Source organism: Alligator sinensis, unplaced genomic scaffold (genome assembly GCF_000455745.1).
Source record: "Alligator sinensis unplaced genomic scaffold, ASM45574v1 scaffold1185_1, whole genome shotgun sequence".
Lineage (NCBI taxonomy): Eukaryota > Metazoa > Chordata > Crocodylia > Alligatoridae > Alligator > Alligator sinensis.
In genome coordinates, this window is record NW_005842900.1 from 375,205 (window position 1) to 396,104 (window position 20,900).

The following is a 20,900-nucleotide window of genomic DNA, read 5'->3' on the forward strand; positions in this document are numbered from 1 at the left end:
CGATTTTGGTGGCGCGTTCACCCAGAGCATCCGGAGCTCTGTTCCGTGGAGCCTAGCAACCTCCACGTGACTGTCCGTGTTGTCTGTGTCTGTAACCGCAACTCAAGCAAGTTTTCCAGCCTGCACCACTGCCATCTCGGTGTAAGTAAACAATCTTTAAAACTACCGCTAAGCGTTTGTGCCTAATTCCAGCTCGTCGCCCTCCCTCTCCGATCCAGCGTGCCCGGGCTGCTGGCCACAGCCCGCGTGCAGCACGAAAAAGGGCTCGGGTTGCTCCTGGCCCGCACAGAGGGTTTTGATTACCATCCTCTGTGGAACCTTGTTTAAAGCCCTCCTTACTAGGTTGGCCAGATGACACCCATTCTCATCAGATGGATCCCATCTCTTGATAGTAGTCCTCCTCCCAAGAGCATCTGCCTGTTGTCAAAGAAGCCAAAGTATTAACCACTGTCTCGGCCACGTGTTTGCTTCCAGGATATGACAGTCTTTGCCTGGACCCTTGCCTTCCAAGGAAAGAATCAATGAGAACACCACTTGGTCCTGAAGCCCCCATCCTTAGGGGCTTGCACTTCCTGCTCTCTAGAGTGCAGCCTACTATGACTCATGCCTGCAGCTACCGTCTTCTCTGCCTTTTCCTCAGCAGTTCCATTGCAGAGTGCCTGAAAGTGGCTGCTGACTTCAATCCACTGTTCTTCAATTCTGGGACCCCTCCTTCGAGTAATCACATGCTGCTACTTCTCCTTATTGCCCTTTGGCCTCTCCGGTACCAGCCTCTCCTAACTCTTGTCCAAGTAATGTTCCTGGTCCCTGATGCAATGCAGTGTGGGTACCCGTGCTTCCAGTCTTTGAATCTTCTCCAGGGCAAACTAGCTTAAGCCTGGTGCAGACTGAAGTGCTCCTGACCTTCTGTGAGGAACATGAACATGGTACATCCCACGCAGGTCACAACAGCTGCCCCAGAGACTCTGTACCTCCTTTGCTCCCTGGAGAACATCTATGCTGTAATGAGGGAAAAAAAAGACAGGCAGGGGGAGGAAAGACACACCACAAGAACCTGCACACCAAACATCTACACTCGAGTCCTTGCACATGCTCATACACATATGCACAGTCTCCTGTTCCCTGGCTCCCTCCTCAGGCTAAATTCCTCTCTGTTTGCTGCCCTCTGTTGGCTACCTCACATGGTTTTCTGGGGGCTGCCTTTTATAAGGCTGCTTAGCCTCGCTCCACCCCTTACTTACCTAAATCAGTCCCACCTTGTCACATAATCATCCCAGAGGGGGGAAGAAAAAAAAAGAAAAAGAGAGCGAGCAAGCAAGAGCGAGCAAATACACGTAAGGAAAAAAGGATAAAAACTTCAAACACATACCAGGTTCTAGGCAAACACTCTAGCACCAATCAGGCACCCTAGATTACTAGCACAAGGACTCTTCAAGGCAGTCCCATATCTGAGGGCAGCTGCTCTCTGAGTGTTGCTCAGTCAGTATGATTTGGAACTGATTTGGCTGATTTGGCCTGGAACAGGAAGTGTATTAATAAAAAAACCCAACAAACTACTCTCTGATTACTGCTCAGCATGAGAGGGTGAATGCCTACAGGGCACTGGAGGATGGGGAGGTTCACAGCATCTCCAGGAAGGGGGAGAACAAGAGTTTCCACGGGTTGAGCACATGGTGAGGAGCAGAGCTACATACCCGCTTGATGTGGAGCCGCTCGGGCTCTGACTTGGCAAAGCAGAGGCGGGCTGCATAGACAATGAGGCCAGGGATGCGCAGCAGCTCCATGGCTGTCCCAATCAGGCTGGATGTGATGACATAGTTGACGAAGAATGCGCCATTATCAGGGAGGAAAACGCACCTGTCCCCAGATACCACAAGGAGGGCAGAAAGTGAGCTGGACTCCGTGTAAACCACCAGGGACATGCTGCACTAGGCTGGCCATGAGGAACTCATGCTGGAGCCTCTCCGAGGTGGTTCCCCACAGCATAGTTGGGGACATCTCAGGCTTGCTGAGTTCACAAGCTTAAGACCCTGCCGGCTCAGGGGGGTTACAGAGAAATGGTGCCAAATCCTAGATGCCTTGGGAACCAAGAGCAAAACCAGTACATACAGACTACAGCCTGCTCCTGCCTGCTTCTAGACATGCATGTGACTTCCTGAAATTTCTAGTACAAAACCACAAATTTCCAGCACCCCCATCCAGAATCAGGGTACCCTCAGGTACTCACTGGAACTTGATATCAGCCTCGTCCAGGAAGTGAATGTCAAACAGCCAGCGGAAGAAAAGATCCAAACTGGGTGAGGAGGAAGAACGGGAGCCAGTTAGAACAAGGCATTCAAGTGAGGGACAATCAGGAGCAAAGTGGCCACAGACTCATATATACATGTTCCACACGCATAACAGAAGTGTGCCTTGACAGGTTAGACCAACAGCTCTTATCAGAAGGTGGGGCTGATATGCACCTTAACAGATGAACTAAATAAGATAAGGTGTACGTATATATAGCACCAGAGCTGGTCTTAGGGAAAACGGTGCCCTGGGTGAACTTGTATTTTGGTGGCCCCCTCCCCAGCTCTCCCCACCAAGTCACTGGTGCTGTGTGCATGGGGTGTGTGTTGGGGGGGGGGGGGGGGGGTGTGGGGGGGGGGGGGGGGCCTGGATGGATGTGTACAGGTGGGCATGTGTGGGGAGTGTGGTGTGGGTGTGTATGTTTGGGAGGTGTGTGTGCATGCACGAGGAGCACACATGCCTCAGTGGCTGTGGGTGATGGGATCTTGTGAACTATTGTGGGGCAACACATTTCCGCTCACATGAGATGTTGGCTTGGTGTTGGGCAGCAAGGCCAGAGAGCAGCAGGGGCTCAGTGGGCAGCAGGAAGGGGGGGCAGCAGGAAGTGGGGGCAGGCAGGCAGCAGGATGGACTGTCTGCACAGGAAGCCCAGACCCAACATCAGGATGCCACTGCCCAGTGCTGCCCACACTCTTGCCCTCAGTGTTGTGGCAGTGGCCAGGGTGGGGAAGGGCTGCAGCTTGGCCTCCAGCCCCAGCAGGTTGGTGATGGTGGTGGTGCAAGCTAGGGCTGCCCAACTGTGCCACCTTCTTGCTAGGCACTGCTGCTTTGCCCTTGGTCTGGCCCTTGGCACCCTTCTCTTGGCTTGTCATGGCGTCTAGAAGCATCTGCCACTGTCACTCAGGGGCTTTTTATCCTGTTGTCCCATGTGGCTGACTCCAAACAGGTCTGGGCACAGCTGGGAAGGAGGGGGGATGGGCCGCACTGTCCAGGCCCCAGGATTAGTTGCCCCCAGAGTCCCCTGACAGCTCCCACTTGGCATGAGCAGCAGGGCAGGGCAGGACAGATGGATGCATGCATGCATGCATGTGGCAGCCCCCTGATCATGGTGCCTTGGGCAGTTGCTCATGCCGCCCACCCCTAAGGCCAGTGTGCTCGCTCGCATGCTCTCTCTCTTGAATGTTTTGTGAGCTGAAGCTCACTCCATCACATGCTGTGGAAGGACATGCAGAAAGCAAGGTATACAAAGGAGAGAGAAATTAGAATACAGAAGACAAGGGGAAGGGAAAGGACAGTGAGACAGGCAGTGATGTCCAATTAGGATGGCAGACATCCTGGGGTGCTGCCAGATCTTTTATAAGGGGCCGTGAAGCATGAGGTGTTAGGAGCTAAGAACTTAGCTCCTAAGTTCTACATCTTAGCTCCTAAGCATCTTAGCTCCTAAGAACTACATCCGTAAGAACTACTTCACAGTCAGGGCAGCTAGGATCTGGAACCAACTTCCAAGGGAAGTGGTGCTGGCTTCTACCCTGGGGGTCTTTAAGAAGCAGCTCGATGCCTACCTGGCTGGGGTCATTTGAGCCCAGTTTTCCTCCTGCCCAGGCAGGGGGTCAGACTTGAAGATCTACAAGGTCCCTTCTGACCCTTCTTCTATGATTCTAAGCAGATAAACTAGCCAGGTAAGTGCAGGCTCAGAATTTCTGGAATTGGGAAATCCCCCATTTCCCAATTCCAGCCCCCTGTGAAAGGAGGTAAAAATTGTAATCTATAAATTAGTCTTGAAATTGTGGCCACTCAATTCACAACAGGTCTGAAGGGTGCCTCAGGTGCAAAGAGGCGTGCCTTGAGTCCAAAAAGGTTGAGAATCGCTGTTCTAGGGCCTCACCTGAATCTGGAACACATTTAGCACCTTTTGTTTGGGTATTTTGCAAATGATAATGATACTTAATTAGAACAGTGCCTGGCCAGGAAATGACCAGCTGATACATATGGCCAAAGGTGGCAATGAAGTGCTTGTTAGTGGTTACAAGAGTGGAACTTGCCCTACGAAGGTTTAAACCCAGGTAGGAGCCTGGTTATAGTTGGCTTGGAGTACTCATTGCTATTGTTAAGGGCTCTTGGAGAGTGCAGTTTTCTGAATGCCCACATCTCCAGCGGGACAAAAGGGCACAACCCCTTTATGCTACAGGCAGCTGAGCATCAGTTCAGCCATCCTGGGCCTGCTCTAAGCTATGCTGAGGCATGCAACACTCTGACCAGCTCTAAAATAAGGGAGCCCCAAAGGAGACACGGAACCATCTTTGTATCCAGCTGCTTTGGATCCTGTACGGCACTAGAAACTGAGAACCAGATTCACAGCCTACACCCACGAGCAGAGAAAGGTAATAAGCCATGTTAGTCCAAAGTCAGCAGAAGGCAGGACAAAGTAGGCTGTTTACCTACAAAGGTTATGCATTTCTGAATGTTAGACACTAAGGTGCCGCCTTGCCTTGCCTTCAATCTACACCTGGCTACAGATCTTTTCTACAGATCAGCTGGACAAGAGATTTAATACCTAGAACTGATCTACCATATTTACTCAAATATAAGAAGAGGTGTCTCCCCCACCTTCAACATGGGGAAAAAGTCCCCTGTCTTATATTCACGTACAAAGAGGAGCAGGGAGCAATCAGCTGCTGTAACTCTGACTCTGGCCCTTAGCCCAGGTTGCGGCCAGTCAAATCCACAGCAGCCTCTTGTACCCCTCTCTGCTTCCCCTCTGAAGCTTCTTCCTCCCCCACAGTCAGGCACAGCTGGACTCCAGCTGGGCTGGGGTCTCAGCCAGCATGGAGAACATGGGAACTCCTTCCCTTGCCCAGCCAATCAGCAGCACTGACAGAGCTGCATGGCAAGACAAGGCCTGAGCTTCCATGTACTGTGCTCCTCTGGGACAGAGCAGCCTGAGAAGTGTCTGACAATAAGAAGAGTGGGGAGGGGAAGAGAGAGACTGTGGGAAGCAAGGGGGAAAAGAGACAGAAACTAGGGGAGTAGGGGGAGGGGTGGAAGCTGTGGGGAGCTGGGGGTGCAGGTGGCGGGGTAGGGACAGGGCAGGAATGTTGCAAGGGGAATAAGTGACCCCCACCCCCAGCCATTGCTTTCAGGAGTTAAAGCTCCCAAGACATGCAGTGACTAGGAAGGACTTGGCCTGTGGGTTGTCCCATACCTGGTCAGCCCCAGTGAGGGCAGAATGATGACCATGAACACCAGGAAGAAGTAACACTTGTGCATTGTGAGCTGATTTTCATTTGACCTAAAGAAACAGAATAAAGATCTTCACAAATCTTGGAGGAAGAAGAGACGTCCACAAGGACTGAAGGCCTGGGCTTGGATTGAGAGCTCTATGTGGGGTCAAGTGCCAGTAGCACCTGAGCTGATTACTCTGGGTGCTGAGCATTGCTAGGGGAGGTCAGAACCTGTGCCCTGGCCTGCAGCAAAGCCTCAGCAAGGGAACATGGTGTAGTGCAGCCAGCTGGGGAGTCCCTAGTCTCCAAATCCCCTCTATGCCTTGCTCACTGCCACCATCTCACTATGCTGCTCAAAGCTGAAAAGTCAGTGTTTGGAGGGTAACTTAGTGCCTTTGGAATTGCTTGGTGTGTGAGGACTGTAGTGGCTGCTTATTAATGGAGACCAAAGTACTTACACCATCAAACTGGCTAGTGTAGACAAGGCCAGGGGGGATGAGTTTCTCAGGGAGCAAAATTATTTCCTCAGGGGATGGGGTGCTTAGTCCTGACTGCACACAGGCCTGGGGGCAGAACAAGGACCAATCCTGCTCTGACCCCTTGGGATGAAATAGAGGGGACTTCCTGGGGCTTTTCATCTTTAACCCAGATCCCTGGTGGCTCTGAAGAGGCAGCAGCTTCCAGGCTGTGGGCTGGAAGGACACGAGTTACCTGGTCCAGTGCGACTCGAAGAAGGCGGAATAGTACACAACAAAAGGCAGGAACACGGAGAAGGCCCAGAGCAGCAGTGTAGGGAAGAACTGGGTGACAATAGGATTCTGACAGACGGAGAGAAGAAACCAGAGACAAGGTTAGGACCCTGCCCAACACCAGGGTTCTGGAGTGAGGAGCAGGCTGTTATTCCTCAAGCTATACCACAGCAGGGCGCAGGTCCTTGTAGATGGGCTTGTGATGTGAGAAGACTGTCTGGCAGGCAGACATCTGATGAAGGGGCAGCTGGCAGGCTTGTTCTATCCCTAGAGGTGAGGCTGAATATAAGAGAAGGCTCTGTGGGGTATAAGCAAGCACTTAGGGCCCTTGCTATGGCTAATGGCTCACTGGGTAAGAAGGGGCTGGATCAATGCTCTGGGGCAGCTCAGCACTTAATGGATTCTGTAATGTCAGGGCAGTTCTGCAATGGAGAGTTACCAGTGCTGAGGATTCCCCATTGCCTGCAGGCAGGGAATCTGCACCTGTGAGACCTCACCCTGACAGACAGGGCCCCAGAGTCTCTGCCAGAGACTCAGGTGGCTGACAAGGACCTGAGCTTCCCCACCTATGAAGACACCACCTGTGTTTGGAGACTGGGGGCCTAGCGCCTCTCCCCAGGCTGGTGCAGCATGGGGCATATCCTCCCCTCCTCAGGGAAGCAAGGGGATGGATAACCTCCAGGTAGGGGAACTTGGGGCACGCTCCTGGGCCTGACCTATACAGCCTGTGGGAACTGGGTACCTTGAGGCTCTCTACAGGTCGTGTGACATTGAACATATCAATGGTGTTGACGATGATTGCAGGTGTGGTGAGGAAGAAGAGTAGAATGAAGAGGCAGATATTGAGGAAGATGAATCGCATCCACCATGATGCGCCACGGACAGATAAATTCTCCCTGTGGCAGAAAACAGATTGAGGTTGTGCGACACGGCTGTGTGGGCAGGCAACTGGGGTCATCCGTTTGTTGAGACTCAGCAGCCTCCCCTCTGCTCACACCCTCACATGCCTGTGCATGCTGTATTGTGTGTCCTCCCCTTCCTCCAGTATGCTTCCTCCTTCCTGACTTATCTGTGGCCTTTTATTGTGTTTCCTGCTTCTGGCCCACACATCACCTTACTCTGAACCATATGTTTTTCCACAGCCCCACCTGGAACAGGGCCTTGGAGCACCCTCAGCTAGCAGGAGAATTGCTACAATGGGGGTCTGTGCCTCTAGAAGGGTCTCTGGATTTACTAGGCCAGAGAAATCAAAGCTAGGGAGAAACATAATTTCCCCATCCCTTCCCTGACTCAGTGAGTCTTGCAACCTTTCACCATGGTCCCTCTGTTCAGGCTGCCAGAGGCAGATTCTCAGCCTTCAGTGCTCCCTAAGGCCCAAGAAAAAGATGCCCTTCAATTAAAACCTTAGATCACTCCTCCCCCAACCCCCAGGTACAAGGTCAGCCCTGCAGCAGTATGGGGATTTACCAGATGATGTCACTGGGGGCAGGAGCATAGCGGACACCCCAGCAGTGAGACTTTACCACGGTGGTCACGGAGGACTGCTGCGGGTGCTTGCGGCAATGGATGCGGCTGTAATCCTTCAAAATCCTAGAGGAGAGAAGGGACCACAACTAATGGGACAGATTCCTGCTCTTTTAGATGAGCAGAGCAAGAGAAGACAAGGGGTTTGGGACACCCCACCAACCTAAACAGTCTTTCCCCAAGCACAGGTCCTCAGCTACTGTACTCAAGTGACAGAACCCAGCTGGGACTGAGCCACTATTTGGGTTTAGTTTAGAGAAAATCCATGAGAAACCATGGAAGCGTTCAGGGTGCTCCCTGCTGATCCACAAGAGAATGGCCCAACAACTGTACTCGCGACAAGTTATCTCCTGGGTTCTGAGAGGGCAATTCCGATGTGTGGGGTCTCGGCCTCCCTCTCCCACTCACACAGCTGTCATCCTCTCATCCTGGAATGTGACAAAAGCCATGTCAAGGCGTTTCAGCGTGATGCGGTTGCGCTCAGCATTGAACTCATCAGTGAGCTTCTCCTCCAACTCCCCATAGTACTGCTCGGCATCCACCTGAGGACAAGAGGAGAGGACACTGTGAGAAGACACTCGGAGAAGACCCTCTTTCCCCAGAGCAGTCAGGAGAGACAGCCCAGCAGAAGAAGCTGTGAGAAGGAGTGACTGAGCAATTCAGGCTCATCCCTCCTCTGTAGGAAGGGAATAAGCAACCCTGGTGGTGGCTGAGGCCTGTGGTCCAAACTAGGACAGACGATGAACCTCAGCAGTGGCCAAGAAGACCGTGCTTGTGAGCAGCATTCAAGGGGCTGGATATCCTGCAGCCATCCAACATGGTCATAACACAGACATTAAATAATAATGCTCAACAGCTGACAAGTTCCAGTCCAGGAGCCACAGCTGTAGTGAGTCAGCTGTTGTGGGGAGGTGCCCAGGGATGTGTGCGTGAGTGAGATTAATCATGCATCATCCCAGCCTCTCCAAGCAGACATTGCTTGCAAAAGAACAGCAGTTAAATGTGTCAAGGAGATGCTGTCTGGGTTAGAACAGCTGCAGGCTGATGGTGCTCAGTATTCCCACATGGCCTCTAGAGAGCAGTAGTGGGTGACTGTTTCCTCCATACAATTCATACACTTTTCAGCGTGGGCATCTCATGGCCCATTGACCCTACTGAGGCTTGTTTACCGATCAGTGCAAACCTCTTACCTCCAGGGTCCCTCACATCTCTGTGACAGCCAGAAGACTGAACAGCAGCAGCTACAACCCAAGTTATCCACTGTGGGAAGCAGGCTGGGAAGCACCGCAGCTCAGTGGCTGTCAGAGAATGAGAGCAGCAGGTGGAGAAGTAGGGGGGAGAGAGTCTCCAGCTCTAAACCCCTCTCCTCTCCCTGCTGGCCACAGACAGATGTTCTCCAGCCCCACAGTCCCTCCACCTACCAGCTCAAAACCACAGATTCGGCAGCAGAAGATGCGGGCACATGGGTGGGTTTTGATCATGATCTTCCCCTCTTTCTGCGCCTTGGTGGTGAAGTAAAGTCGCCCCTTCATTGCCTTGCGCCTGGTAGAAATAGGGTCAAAGTGAACACTGAGTAAGGCCCACAGAGAAGGGAATAATCCTTAATGCAGTGGTCCTCAATAGGTTGAGTGAGTGGTCCACAGCCAGATTGAGCCCCACGCTACATCCACCCAGCCTGGTGCCACGATTGGGCCTCGGCATGCAGGGATCAGGCCCCGGGGCTCTGCAACGCCCCACCCAGCCTGGAATGCTGAGATCAGGCCTCACTCAATGGGATCGGGCCTAGGAGCCTGCACTGCCCCTGCATGCCAGATCAGTGCCAAGGGCCTCATGCTCGCCCCACATGCCAGGATCAGACCCTGGGGCCCCACACTGCATCCTGCATGACCCCATGCTGCACTACAGCATGCAGAGCCAGGCTAACTAGCCCACAGGGTTTCCCACTGGGCTGGAAATTTGATAGCACGGGAATGGTGCCATTACTCCCCATTGCCAAATTTTTGAACTGGTGGGGAGTCTAGAGAGCTGGATCTAGCCTGCAGACCAAGGAGTGAGCACCTCTGACCTAATGTGGTAGGAAGGAGCCTTTCCAGATACAACCTGATGCTCACCATATCTCCCATAATGGCTATGCCCTCTACATCTCACAAGGATGTGACAGTCCTGGGACACCATGGTGAACATGGATCGGGGGAAACCTGATGCTCTTCATAGATCTTGCTATGCCAATACCACTGGGTGTGACAGGGCCCACTGGGACTAGAGAGACATTCAGTACCCTAGGCAGAGCCCTGGCCACCATACGAGGACACTAGGAAGGGAAAACATGCAAAAAATTGCTGGGGGAAGGGAAACTGCCTCTGCTTAGATGTGACTCTGGGTGAGGTGACGAGGCTACTTTTGGGTAACCCATGAAAGGCCTAGAGAGGGCAACTCATCCACAGACACTCAAGCCAACCAGGAAAATGATGCACAGGTACCTCAGCAATCACCTAAATATGACTGGCAAGGAGGGTCTGTGATTAGCAACCCCCACCCCTCAACTTACCTTTTGGCATCCAGCTTCATCAGCTTGCAAACGTCAAAGCAGAACTGGACATTGGTGACTGTACAGCTGGGATAGGCCTCACTGGGGGACAAAAAGACAAAGCTGTGTCCCTTCCCTCTAGCAGATGCAAGAGACACTGGGCACTCAATTTTTCTAGCTCTGTAGCTCTTCAGGTCCAGCAAGGGGAGGGATACAACTGGGATGGGTTTGGGGATAGGACACTTGTTTTGAAGCCTTCATAAAAGTGGCCAGTGAGTCTCATGGGCAGACTTGTGAAAGAGGCAGTGGCTTCCCCAGGACCTCCCCACAGGAATAACACCCTTAATCCATGCACAGAACAATGCCAGGTAATGACTCCATTCCGGGAAGTGCTGAATAATGGGGAGATGGTGGCCTTTCCAGCCACCTGTCCTTTCCAGCAGGGGGTAGCCCTGCTTTCCCCACTGCATGAGACTCTAGCTGCCCATCAGCCATTTCCTGCTTTCCACACCAAGGGGAGCAACTTGCAATACTTTCACTTTGTTTCAGGGTAAAAGTGGAGCAGACACACAATGTACAGCCTTGTACTGGTGTAAACCACTCCACTCCAGGGAAAAAATCAGCCAGTATTAAGTGAGGTGTAATTAAACCCTGGTGAAGTTACTGCAGTGCATCAGCTTTGTGTCCAGTTCCCTAATCCAGGGCTGTCCAAATTCTATGCGACCCAGAGCCAAATGCCCCTGAGGCTGTACCAGCTGGGGCCACATGCTCCAGGCCTCATCCATGCAGGTGCCCTCCACCCCTGCGCTGTGTGTGCAGGTACCCACAGCTACACTACACCCACATGTGCTCCCACCCCTCTGCACTGTGCACGTTGGTCACCCAGCCTTAACCTCAGCTTGTGATAGCCATTTGCTCAATGCCAATTGGTTCTTTATGCCATGTAACAGTGAGGTACTGTCTTGGCACCTACTGCAGACAGTGAGCTTGAGAGTTGAATCCTTGGCAAATTACTCGATAACTGTATTCCATATAGGCACCCGAAGTTCTTCTAATGGTTTCAACTCTCTCTGAACCCATGGGTGCCCCTGGCCTGCTTTCTTTTAGTGGGGCAGCAAGAATGAGCTGAACTGGGAGGGGAAGGCCATAGGGATGGGATCAGAGACAAAGCAGTGGCCTACAGCTCTGCTCACTGAAAATGCTTGATGATCAGGGAGGGGTCTGTGATCTCCTTGGGAATCCGGGTGACCATCAGTGTCCGGGCAACCTAAGAGAGGAGGGAAGTGAAAGGTGTTAAGGCTGGAGGGGATGAAGAGCAGGATCATGCTACTAGGTATGTTCCTATCTGTATATCACATTCTGCTCTGCTTGGAAGTGCTTTGCTCAGAAGCAGGCAGTGTTTTTATGTTTACTGCCTGGATGGAGGACACTGGTACCCAGGGAGGGGAAAGGGCTGGAACAGCACCACACTATGAACTGGAAGCAGAGTTAGGAGCCCAGTCCAGGAGTCTCGATTGTTGGCTCCAGTACACTGAGCTTCCCAAGAAGTGGGAAGAGAACCCAGGAGTATCCTGGTGTAACCACTGGACACACTTACTTGTGGCTCTAACTGCACCAGTGTCATGGTGTAACTCTTGGCCCTACCACCACTTAGGAAATGGGAGAGCTCAGGCCTCATCAATGCCACAAACAAATCTCAACTCAAGGGAGAGAATGGGTGTGCATGTGTGTATGTGGGGGGGTGGGCCATTCTTTCTCCTCCATCTGGGAGAAATCCAACTCCTCATTCCCAGTCTGCCCAGTTCCTGGCTGATTGGAGAGATCAAGCTTATTCTGGAACTAACGACGGTTTCTGCAAAGGCAGAAATGGCAAAGCACAAGCAAAAGTGACCAGGGTCTCTTCAGGCTGGAAAGGGCAGAAAGGGTAGAGGGCTGCTTACCTTCTCATTTGCCTTGTATTCCAGCTGGACTGAGTGATGTGCCATGGAGAAGATGGTGACAATGAAATAGATGAGAGCGAAGATACTGTGTAACCACAGGAGACGGTCTCTAGGTGAGATGAAGGAACAGATCAGCTAATAAAGCAGCACCCACCCATGGGGACCAGTGGCACCCACTGCAGCCCAGTTCTCTCCCCAACTGGGGAGCAAGCAGACAGCCTATCACAGTGAAAACCATCAGGGCTTGGCATCCCCAGTCTTAGAAACTCCTCTTCCAGACATGGGTGCAGGAGGGCTGGCTGTGAGTTCAGTTCACAGTTATTGCAGACTTAGCCCCTTCCCACAGGGAGTGCTAAAGGGAAAGTTGCAGGAGTACCAGCTGAGCTGCTGTAGAAATGTGTCAGGATAACATGCAAGCTCAAGGTACTCCAGTGCCAGCCTGCCCCAGCAGAAGGTGCTGAAGTGACTGGTGTGGGCATACCGGCTGTCATCTCTTCTGGGGTAGTTGTACACATCTGTGCATCAGCTGCTCACACAACTGTGCGATGCCCAAAGACAGGGGATCTTTAGGAGTCATGCACGAGCAAACCCCTAGCATCGACCACCAAACTGGTCACGGTCTAACCCTGTGTGCTGGCGCCCCACTCGCTCCTGGTAGGCGGCAGGGGGTGCAGCTGCGAGGTGCTGGGGGCACGTACTGTGTTGGGATATTGGCGATGGTCGTCCGGCCAAAGTGAGCTGGATTACTTCCTGGAAGGGAAGAGGAGAGACAGAAGGAATGGGAGAACTGAATGTGTTCAAGAGGTTTCAAAGATATGAACAGCTCCACTATGCCAGCTGCCTAGGTTCCTCCATGGCTCCTTCTGCTATACTTAAAGGTACCCTGGTATCTGCATTTTCAAATACTCCGCAGCTGCCCACCAAGCCGCCCCACACTGTAGAGGAAAGACCTCTGTCACCACCACAGTGCCTAGGACTTGCTTCCCAGGAACCACACACTATCCAGGACCCGTAGATTTCACAGCCATTAGGGCTGGAAGGGATCTCGCAAGATCACTGGGTCCATCCCCCCCTGCCCAAAGACTCTATATTCCTGTCTGACAACCCACAATAAGACCATTGTTACCCCAACCTGCATGGTATACAAGACACACCCACATGCTGAGGGAAGCAGTGTCCTACCATGGGGATCCCCTAGCAGGCCTGCAGAAGAACCTACCCAGGAGGTCCCCCGAGAAGTTGACAGGCAGGATGACAGCCACAGAAAGCACACAGATGATCATGAGCAGCACCAGGAGGTGGCGCTGGAAGGAGAGGTAGGTGGTAGCATCGATCCCACATCTGCTTTGAATCTCTTCATCCCTGGAGAAAGGAGGTGGAGGGCTCATTAGTATAGCCAAGATGGTGTCACCTTCCAGCACCCAGCCCAGGGCAAGCAGCCACCACACCCCAGTAGGAAGCTGGGTGGCAGACCACAAGCTCAGACTCCTGTGTTTGTGAACACATGGGGGTTTCACAGGGGAGTGCTCTGAACCCCATGAAGAGTAAGGTTCAGGCACATATGTAATGCAAGATGGACAGGTTTCCTACTGGGAAATTGTCCAGCAGGGTGGATAGGACCCCAAAGGGAGGGGTAGGAACCTAGGACATTTAACCTGGGCTTGGCAAAGCTGTGGAGGGTATGCTGAAAGGGACAATACTGTCCTAGCCCCTGAAAGGGCTAAGGGTCCTAATGGTTTTCTGTCTAATCCCCATGGCAGTCTATCTCTTCTCTTCCACAGATCTCAGATGGCCACAGGAGGTGAGGAGTGAATCATCAAGGATCTGGCCAGAGAAGCACCAACAAACATTGGTACATTTCTGATTACCCAAGTGCTGAAGGGGAGGATGAGGATGGAGGGAGCCACAGAACACTGAAGAAGAGTCACCCACAAGAACAGCCCAGCCAAGACAGGCGACAAGCACGAGAAATACCCAGGCAAGACACAGGGGCCCAGATAGTCCTGTGATTAGGGGGGCGGTACATGCGCCTTCAGGAGGCCTTAAGTGCCTCTACTCTAATGCTCATAGTATGGTGAACAAGCAGGAGGAACTTGCCCTCCTGCTAGCTAACACAAACCCAGACATAGTGGGGCTCACTGAAACTTGGTGGGCTCCAACACATGACTGGGCAGTGAACATCAAGGGCTATAGGCTGTACAGGAGGGATAGAACAGGGAGGAAAGGCGGGGGTGTGGCGCTCTATGTCAAAGAGCAATACATGTCCTCAGCAAACAGCACTGGGTCAGAGGAAGGGCAGACTGAAGTGCTCTGGGTCACAATACAAGGGGGTCGGGGGGGAAAGGGACTTAACGGTGGGGGTCTACTACAGACCACCCAGCCAGGGAGAAAAACTAGACTGGGAATTCTCAGGTCAGCTTGCGGAGGCAGTTAAGTCAAAGGATGTGGTGATCATGGGTGACCTAAACTATCTGGACATCTGCTGGGAAGAGCAGTCAGCCAGGTCTGACCGCTCATGTAAGTTCCTAGCTGAGTTACAGGACCTCCATCTAACCCAGGAGGTGCACAGTCCCAGCAGGAGAAATGCCTTGTTGGATCTGGTCCTGGCCACAGGCAACGACTTGGTGAGGGGGCTATGGGTGCTCGACCACCTGGGCGATAGTGATCATCGCCTACTGGAATTCACCATCCAGCACAGGGTGTCAAAGGCCTGCAGCAAGGCAGCAGCCCTGGACTTCAGGAAGGCAGATTTCAATGAGGTAAGGAGACTAGTTGGGGAGGCTCTGAGGTCCCAGAAGGGAGGGCAGTTGGGAGTCCAAGAAGAGTGGTCGTTCCTTAAGGAGATTGTCCTCCAAGCCCAAAGGGTGACAATCCCAACATGGATCAAAGGGGGCAAGAGTGCTCAAAAGCCCCCATGGCTCGTCAAAAACATCCAGGAACGTCTCAAAAAGGAGGCATACATCCAATGGAAGGGAGGGGCCATCACCAGGGAGGATTATATTTCCTTGGCTCGAGATTGTAGCGGGGCTGTTAGGAAGGCTAAGGCGGAGATGGAACTGGGACTAGCGACCCAGAAACAAGAAGTCCTTTTTTAAATACATAAGGAGTAAAAAGAAGGTACCGGGTAACATGGGGCCTCTGCAGGACACGCTAGGAAATCTGGTGGTTGCACCAGACGACAAAGCTAATCTCTTTAACAATTTCTTTGCCTCCATTTTTCTGAGCAGGGACCAGGTCATCCTCCACATCGGGATCCCTGACAGTCGCAGGGGAGGCACAGCCAGGCCCAGGGTCAGTGAGGACCTAGTCAGGGAACTTCTGGTGGGACTACATGTGTTCAAATCAGCAGGTTCTGACGATCTCCACCCCAGAATGCTGAAGGAATTAGCAGAGGTCATTGAGGGACCCCCGGCATGGTTTACGAGCACTCATGGTGCTCTGGCGAGGTGCCGGAGGACTGGAAAAGGGCCAATGTGGTTCTCATTTTCAAAAAAGGGAGGAAGGAGGACCCAGGAAACTATAGGCCTGTTAGTCTTATCTTGGTCCTGGGGAAGCTCTTTGAGAAAATTATCCAGGTGCATATCTGTGAGAGGCCAGCAGGGGAGATTATGCTTAGGGGCAACCAACATGGGTTCGTTAGAGGCAGGTCCTGTCAGACCACCCTGGTGGCCTTCTATGACCAGGTCACAAAATCCTTAGATGCAGGTGTTGCGGTGGACGTAGTCTTCCTGGACTTTAGGAAGGCCTTCGACACCGTCTCTCACCCCATTCTCGTTAAAAAATTAGGTAACTGTGGTGTTGATGTCTACACGTTTAGATGGGTCGCTAATTGGTTGGAGAGCTGCACCCAGAGAGTGGTTGTGGACAGGTCATTTTCGACCTGGAGGGATGTGGGCAGTGGGATCCCCAAGGGGGACATCTTCATTAGCGACTTGGATGAGGGGGTGAAAAGCACCTTGTTCAAATTCGCAGATGACACTAAGATGTGGGGAGACGTGGGCACACTAGAAGAAATGGACAGGCTGCAATTAGATCTAGACAGGTTACAGGGGTGGGCCGATGAGAACAGGATGGGTTTCAATACTTACAAGTGCAATGTATTGCACCTGGGGAGGAAGAACCAGCAGCATACCTACAGGCTGGGGAACTCCCTTCTTATCCGTACAGAGGCAGAAAAGGATCTTGGAGTCGTTATTGACTCCAAGATGAACATGGGCCGACAATGTGGGGACACGGTCAGGAAAGCTAACCGCAACTTGTCATGCATCCATAGATGCATCACGAGCAGGTCCAAGGAGGTGATCCTCCCCCTCCATGCAACATTGGTCAGGCCGCAGTTGGAGTACTGCATCCAGTTCTGGGCACTGCACTTCAGGAGGGATGTAGACAGCATCAGGAGGGTCCAGAGGAGGGCCACTCGCATGATCAGGGGCAGCAAGGCTGCAAGGCTGCAGGGGGCAGCAAGGCTATGAGGGGAGGCTACGGGACCTGAACCTGTTCAGCCTCCACAAGAGAAGGTTAAGAGGGGATCTGGTGGCCGTCTATAGACTGACCAAGGGGGACCAGCAGGCAATGGGAGAGTCCCTGGTGCCCTGAGCACTACCAGGAGTAACAAGGAATAGCAGCCATAAGTTAATGGAGAGTAGATTCAGGCTAGATATCAGGAGGCACTACTTCTGTCAGTGTGGCTAGGATCTGGAACCATCTTCGAAAGGAAGTGGTGCTCACTCCTACCCTGGAGGGTGTTCAAAAGAAGGCTAGATAGACACCTAGCCAGGGTCATTTGGCCCCAGCATTCTTTCCTGCCCATGGCAGGGGGTCGGATTTGATGATCTGCTCAGGTCCTTTCCAACCCTACCAACTATGAAACTATGAAACTATAAAACTGGAGCTGGAAATTGCCTGGAAAACGGTCTCTCCTGTGACAGTTCCAGCATTTTCCCACCCCAAGGGACCCGAGTAGAGACATTTTCTTGCTCTTCCAAACCCAAATGGTATTTTCAGAAATGAGGGGAGAAGTATGTCAGACTTTCTGAACTCCAGATAAGTGGTGGGACCCCTGAATGACTCACAGGGCAGGAAGGGAGCAATCACCAAAAGCAGAGCAAGTTGGAGATGGAGCAGGACAAGGGACAGAGTGTTGGATAATAAGTAAAAAATCTGCACTCCTTTCTTACCCAAGGCTGCCAAGGGAGGCCAAGTGGATACAACAACCTGGGGTTGAAGGCACCATATATTGGTGAGGGTGCCTTAGTAAATTGAAAGGCAGAATGAGGCATGGTTGCCATTCCCCTGTACAGATTGGGAAGGACATGTACTTACTTCATTTGGTAGATGGAAATGAGCCAAGAGCAGAATCCCTAGAAAGGAAGATGGAAAACAAGATCAGTTAGTGGAGGTCAATGCAAGATACCATAAGAGCAACATGGGCTGAGAGAGCTTCATGTAGGGAAGTGGGTGCCGGCAGCACTACAACCATGGCTGGGGAGAACAGGGAATGCCTTCAATGCATCAGCTTGTGTTATGCTAGCACAGCTGCCGTTTTGAACTCAAAGACAATGCTCCTACCAGCACAGACAGAACAACTCTTGCCTCTTAGGGCAGAAGGCTTGATTGCTTTCCACTGCTTTTGCTGCAATTGCCTGGGGATCTTTACTTTCCACATGGGCAATCAGCAAAGGAAGCAGAGGGCTCAGGATAGGCATATGAGGAGAAGGGGAGAGAAACCAAGTGTTAAATGCACCTGGCCACATTCCAGGGCACGAGTCTAGGCAGCATGACCTAGAACATTGGTTCTCAGCCTTTTGAGACTCAAGGCACCCCTCATTAGATTCAAGGCACTCCTTGGAAGATGCCAACTCTTAGCATTCATTCATTTCTTGACTACAGAACAATACTAGAGTAATTCTTCTGTTGCAAAGAACTCAAAAAGGCCACAACAGGTCAGAATGCTTTTGACACTCTGAGTTCCTACTTGGAATCTCTGGGTTGATCTTGTAATTTCATATCTAACAGTGCTAATATTGTGCAATACTGTTACAAAGACCTTGAAGCACCCCAGGGTGCCATGGCCCCCTCATTGAAAATCAGTGGTCTAGAATAATGATGACTCCAGAGGGACATATGTGCACCTTATAAATATCTTCAGAGTGACTGTGTAAATGGAAGGGACCTACTAATACTCTCAGGAGGCAGCTAGCAGGATGAGGAGGGAAAGTCCTGAGGCTCAGGGAGAAAAATTTAGGCTACAGATGTCTTTACAGCAAGTAACCACAGCAGAGGGCCAGGAGGGCGAGGCCCTGTCTTTGAGAGCAGGTTAGGGGGGAGAGGTCAAGGGAGAAAATAGCAGGGGGATGAACCCTGCAAAATCAAGGGGCCGGGTCTACACTGCCCTCCCTGCCCCACCTTGGTATGGTAGCCTTTAGCTCAAGCACTCCTTCCCAAGGATATCTCCTCCTCAGTACCTGACCTAGAACTGCCTGGTAGTATCAGTCTTGAAGACGAGTTTGCATCCTGGGAGCCAATGCTCCTTATGCAGCATTCAAGCAACTCTGCTTGGCTTCAGTATGACTTGACTCCATAGCCACCTGGCATCAAGGGAAGATGTACATGCAGTGAAATGTACACTGACTCCCTTACCCCTGTTAGGGAGTCAGGGTTAGGGGCCAGAAAGGAATTCCTAGACCTTGGCCAGGATTTGCTACTGGAGGAGGTGCTGCTCTACACAGGACTCTGGAGTTTCTGTCACCAGTTTGTCTAGCTCTGCTTGGCCTGGATGGAGATGGCACAATGGTAGAAGTCAGTACCACAGGAAGGGAGGGGCAAGTGGGGTGACTGCTCTGGGCACTGAAGCAAAAGGGCACCAACAGGTGAGTTGTGAGTTGATATTTTGTTATAAATATGTTGAAAAATTTTGGCTCATGTGGTCAATAATGTCGCTGATAAATGCCGCGTGCATGCACACTGCTGCAGCATGCACATGGCCAGTCTGGCAACTTGGAGAGCAGTGCCTGACTGGTGAGTCTGTTGTGGGGGACAGTTGGGGTGGGGGCAGATTGAGGCCCTCTGGTGAGGGTGGAGGGGGACTGTGACTGGAACAGATAGTGCCCAGCTGGGGTAGGGTGCAAGACAGAACCACAAGCAGCTTGTCCGGGGGGGGCGCAGGGTGGGGGTGGGGGCAGCTCCCACCACTGTGTGCACCCCCAGGCCCCGGATCTGGGTGTGGGATGAGGGAGGGCTGCGACTACAGGCTTGCCAAGGGCACCAAACTTCCTCGCTACAGACAGTGCCCATACTCTGTCTGCGTTAAGTCTCCTGCTGCTAGTGTAAGCAATTAAATTGCTCTGGGGTGATAGGAAAAAAGGCAGTGATTTCCCCCAACCTGCCCCCCCTAATAAGAACATCAGAACAATGCAGCTTCCCAGGAAAAAAAATGAGCAGCTCTTTGATCTGCTGCTGGTTCAGATGAAGCAGGAAGCTCTGTGCTTGTGACCCAATTCCATTTCTGACCTGGGCTTCCAATAATAACACTTCCTCTTGGCACAGGATGGAGCTAACTTCCCCCACTACATCCTGCTGGACACTCACCACATCTTTGTTATCAGCTTCCAGCGGGCTGGTCTCGGAAGGGGATTTCTCCTTCTCACTCTGCTCTCCATAGAACAGTGACGTCAGGCTTTCAGGGAAGACAGAAAGGATGACAAAGGAAAAGTATAGAGAGAGGGAGAGGAAGAAGAGAATGAAAGAGGCAGAAGGACAAAAGGAAAAGGGAAAATGTAAGATCCTGATCAGACTTTCATCAAAGTGATCAGAAGCTTTCCCTTAGTTATTGAGACCTTCCTGGGCAATCAACTGGGCTGGGACAGTGCCTGTGCATTTCTAGCCCAGAGGCTGGCAGGGATTTCTCAGCTCAATAGCTTACGTAGTCAGTTCTTCCATCAGCCTGTTCACTAAGCCAGTGAATCAGCAGGTGGTAGAAGGACTCTGTGCATAAAACCACTACAGTCCCAAAGCATGTCACCCCCACCCCATCACCCAAGGAAGTCACTGCAGTTCCTATGCCCAGGTTATAGTTTCATGGTCACTAGAACAGTGATTAGACACATGCTGCCATTGCTGAGTGGGCATATCGAACTCAACTGATGGCCACCAGATACAGGAGAGATGAGACACCAAGTCAGTCAACAATGGTAATATTGTAATGAATGAGAGATTGGGTGTGCATGTCTGCACACATGCTACTCTCTATAGAGCAGAATCAGAATTGCTTCACTAGGTGTCATAGGCCCTGTAGCACTGACAGCTAATGGGAGCATCTCTTTCAGCTCACATGCTGGATGATTCCTGTAAAATGAATTTTTACAGCCCCATAGTTGATCTCAGGAGACATTCCAGTACTTTTTAATCCCAGCACATGTTTTGAATCTTGCCTGCGCCCCTTTGATCTGTCCCAGGAGGGAAAACCTCATCAACACATTTCCAGTTTTAGACCCAAAGCCAGAGCAGAAGAAAAACCAAAGGAGAATAAAGATCAGAAAAGGGTTCTAGAAACAATTTCCTGTAGCCAGCCTCATGCCTTGCAGAGACTACCCCACATTCCCCCATCACCACATCTGTGCTACCCCCCACCCCCAGTGCATCCTAGGGAAAG

The 20,900-nt window shown here is 51.9% G+C and overlaps 1 protein-coding gene across 6 annotated transcripts in view; it reads right to left on the bottom strand.

The window, feature by feature from the left end:
- Positions 1–20,900, bottom strand: part of TMEM63C (transmembrane protein 63C) — an 83,270-nt gene that overhangs the window by 14,143 nt on the left and 48,227 nt on the right. For 5 of the 6 annotated variants that reach the window (XM_025192178.1, XM_025192177.1, XM_006035966.3 and 2 more), the window contains 15 exons: positions 19,838–19,925; positions 17,573–17,610; positions 13,470–13,612; positions 12,949–13,000; positions 12,251–12,359; positions 11,504–11,577; positions 10,332–10,412; positions 9,205–9,325; positions 8,192–8,325; positions 7,727–7,849; positions 7,002–7,155; positions 6,222–6,328; positions 5,492–5,578; positions 2,228–2,293; positions 1,695–1,857 (listed from right to left, as the gene is read on the bottom strand). In XM_025192178.1, the coding sequence (XP_025047963.1) occupies positions 1,695–1,857; positions 2,228–2,293; positions 5,492–5,578; positions 6,222–6,328; positions 7,002–7,155; positions 7,727–7,849; positions 8,192–8,325; positions 9,205–9,325; positions 10,332–10,412; positions 11,504–11,577; positions 12,251–12,359; positions 12,949–13,000; positions 13,470–13,612; positions 17,573–17,610; positions 19,838–19,925 (1,540 nt within the window). The remainder of the gene's footprint in view (positions 1–1,694; positions 1,858–2,227; positions 2,294–5,491; positions 5,579–6,221; positions 6,329–7,001; positions 7,156–7,726; positions 7,850–8,191; positions 8,326–9,204; positions 9,326–10,331; positions 10,413–11,503; positions 11,578–12,250; positions 12,360–12,948; positions 13,001–13,469; positions 13,613–17,572; positions 17,611–19,837; positions 19,926–20,900) is intronic. The other variant, XM_025192180.1, reaches the window with a different exon arrangement.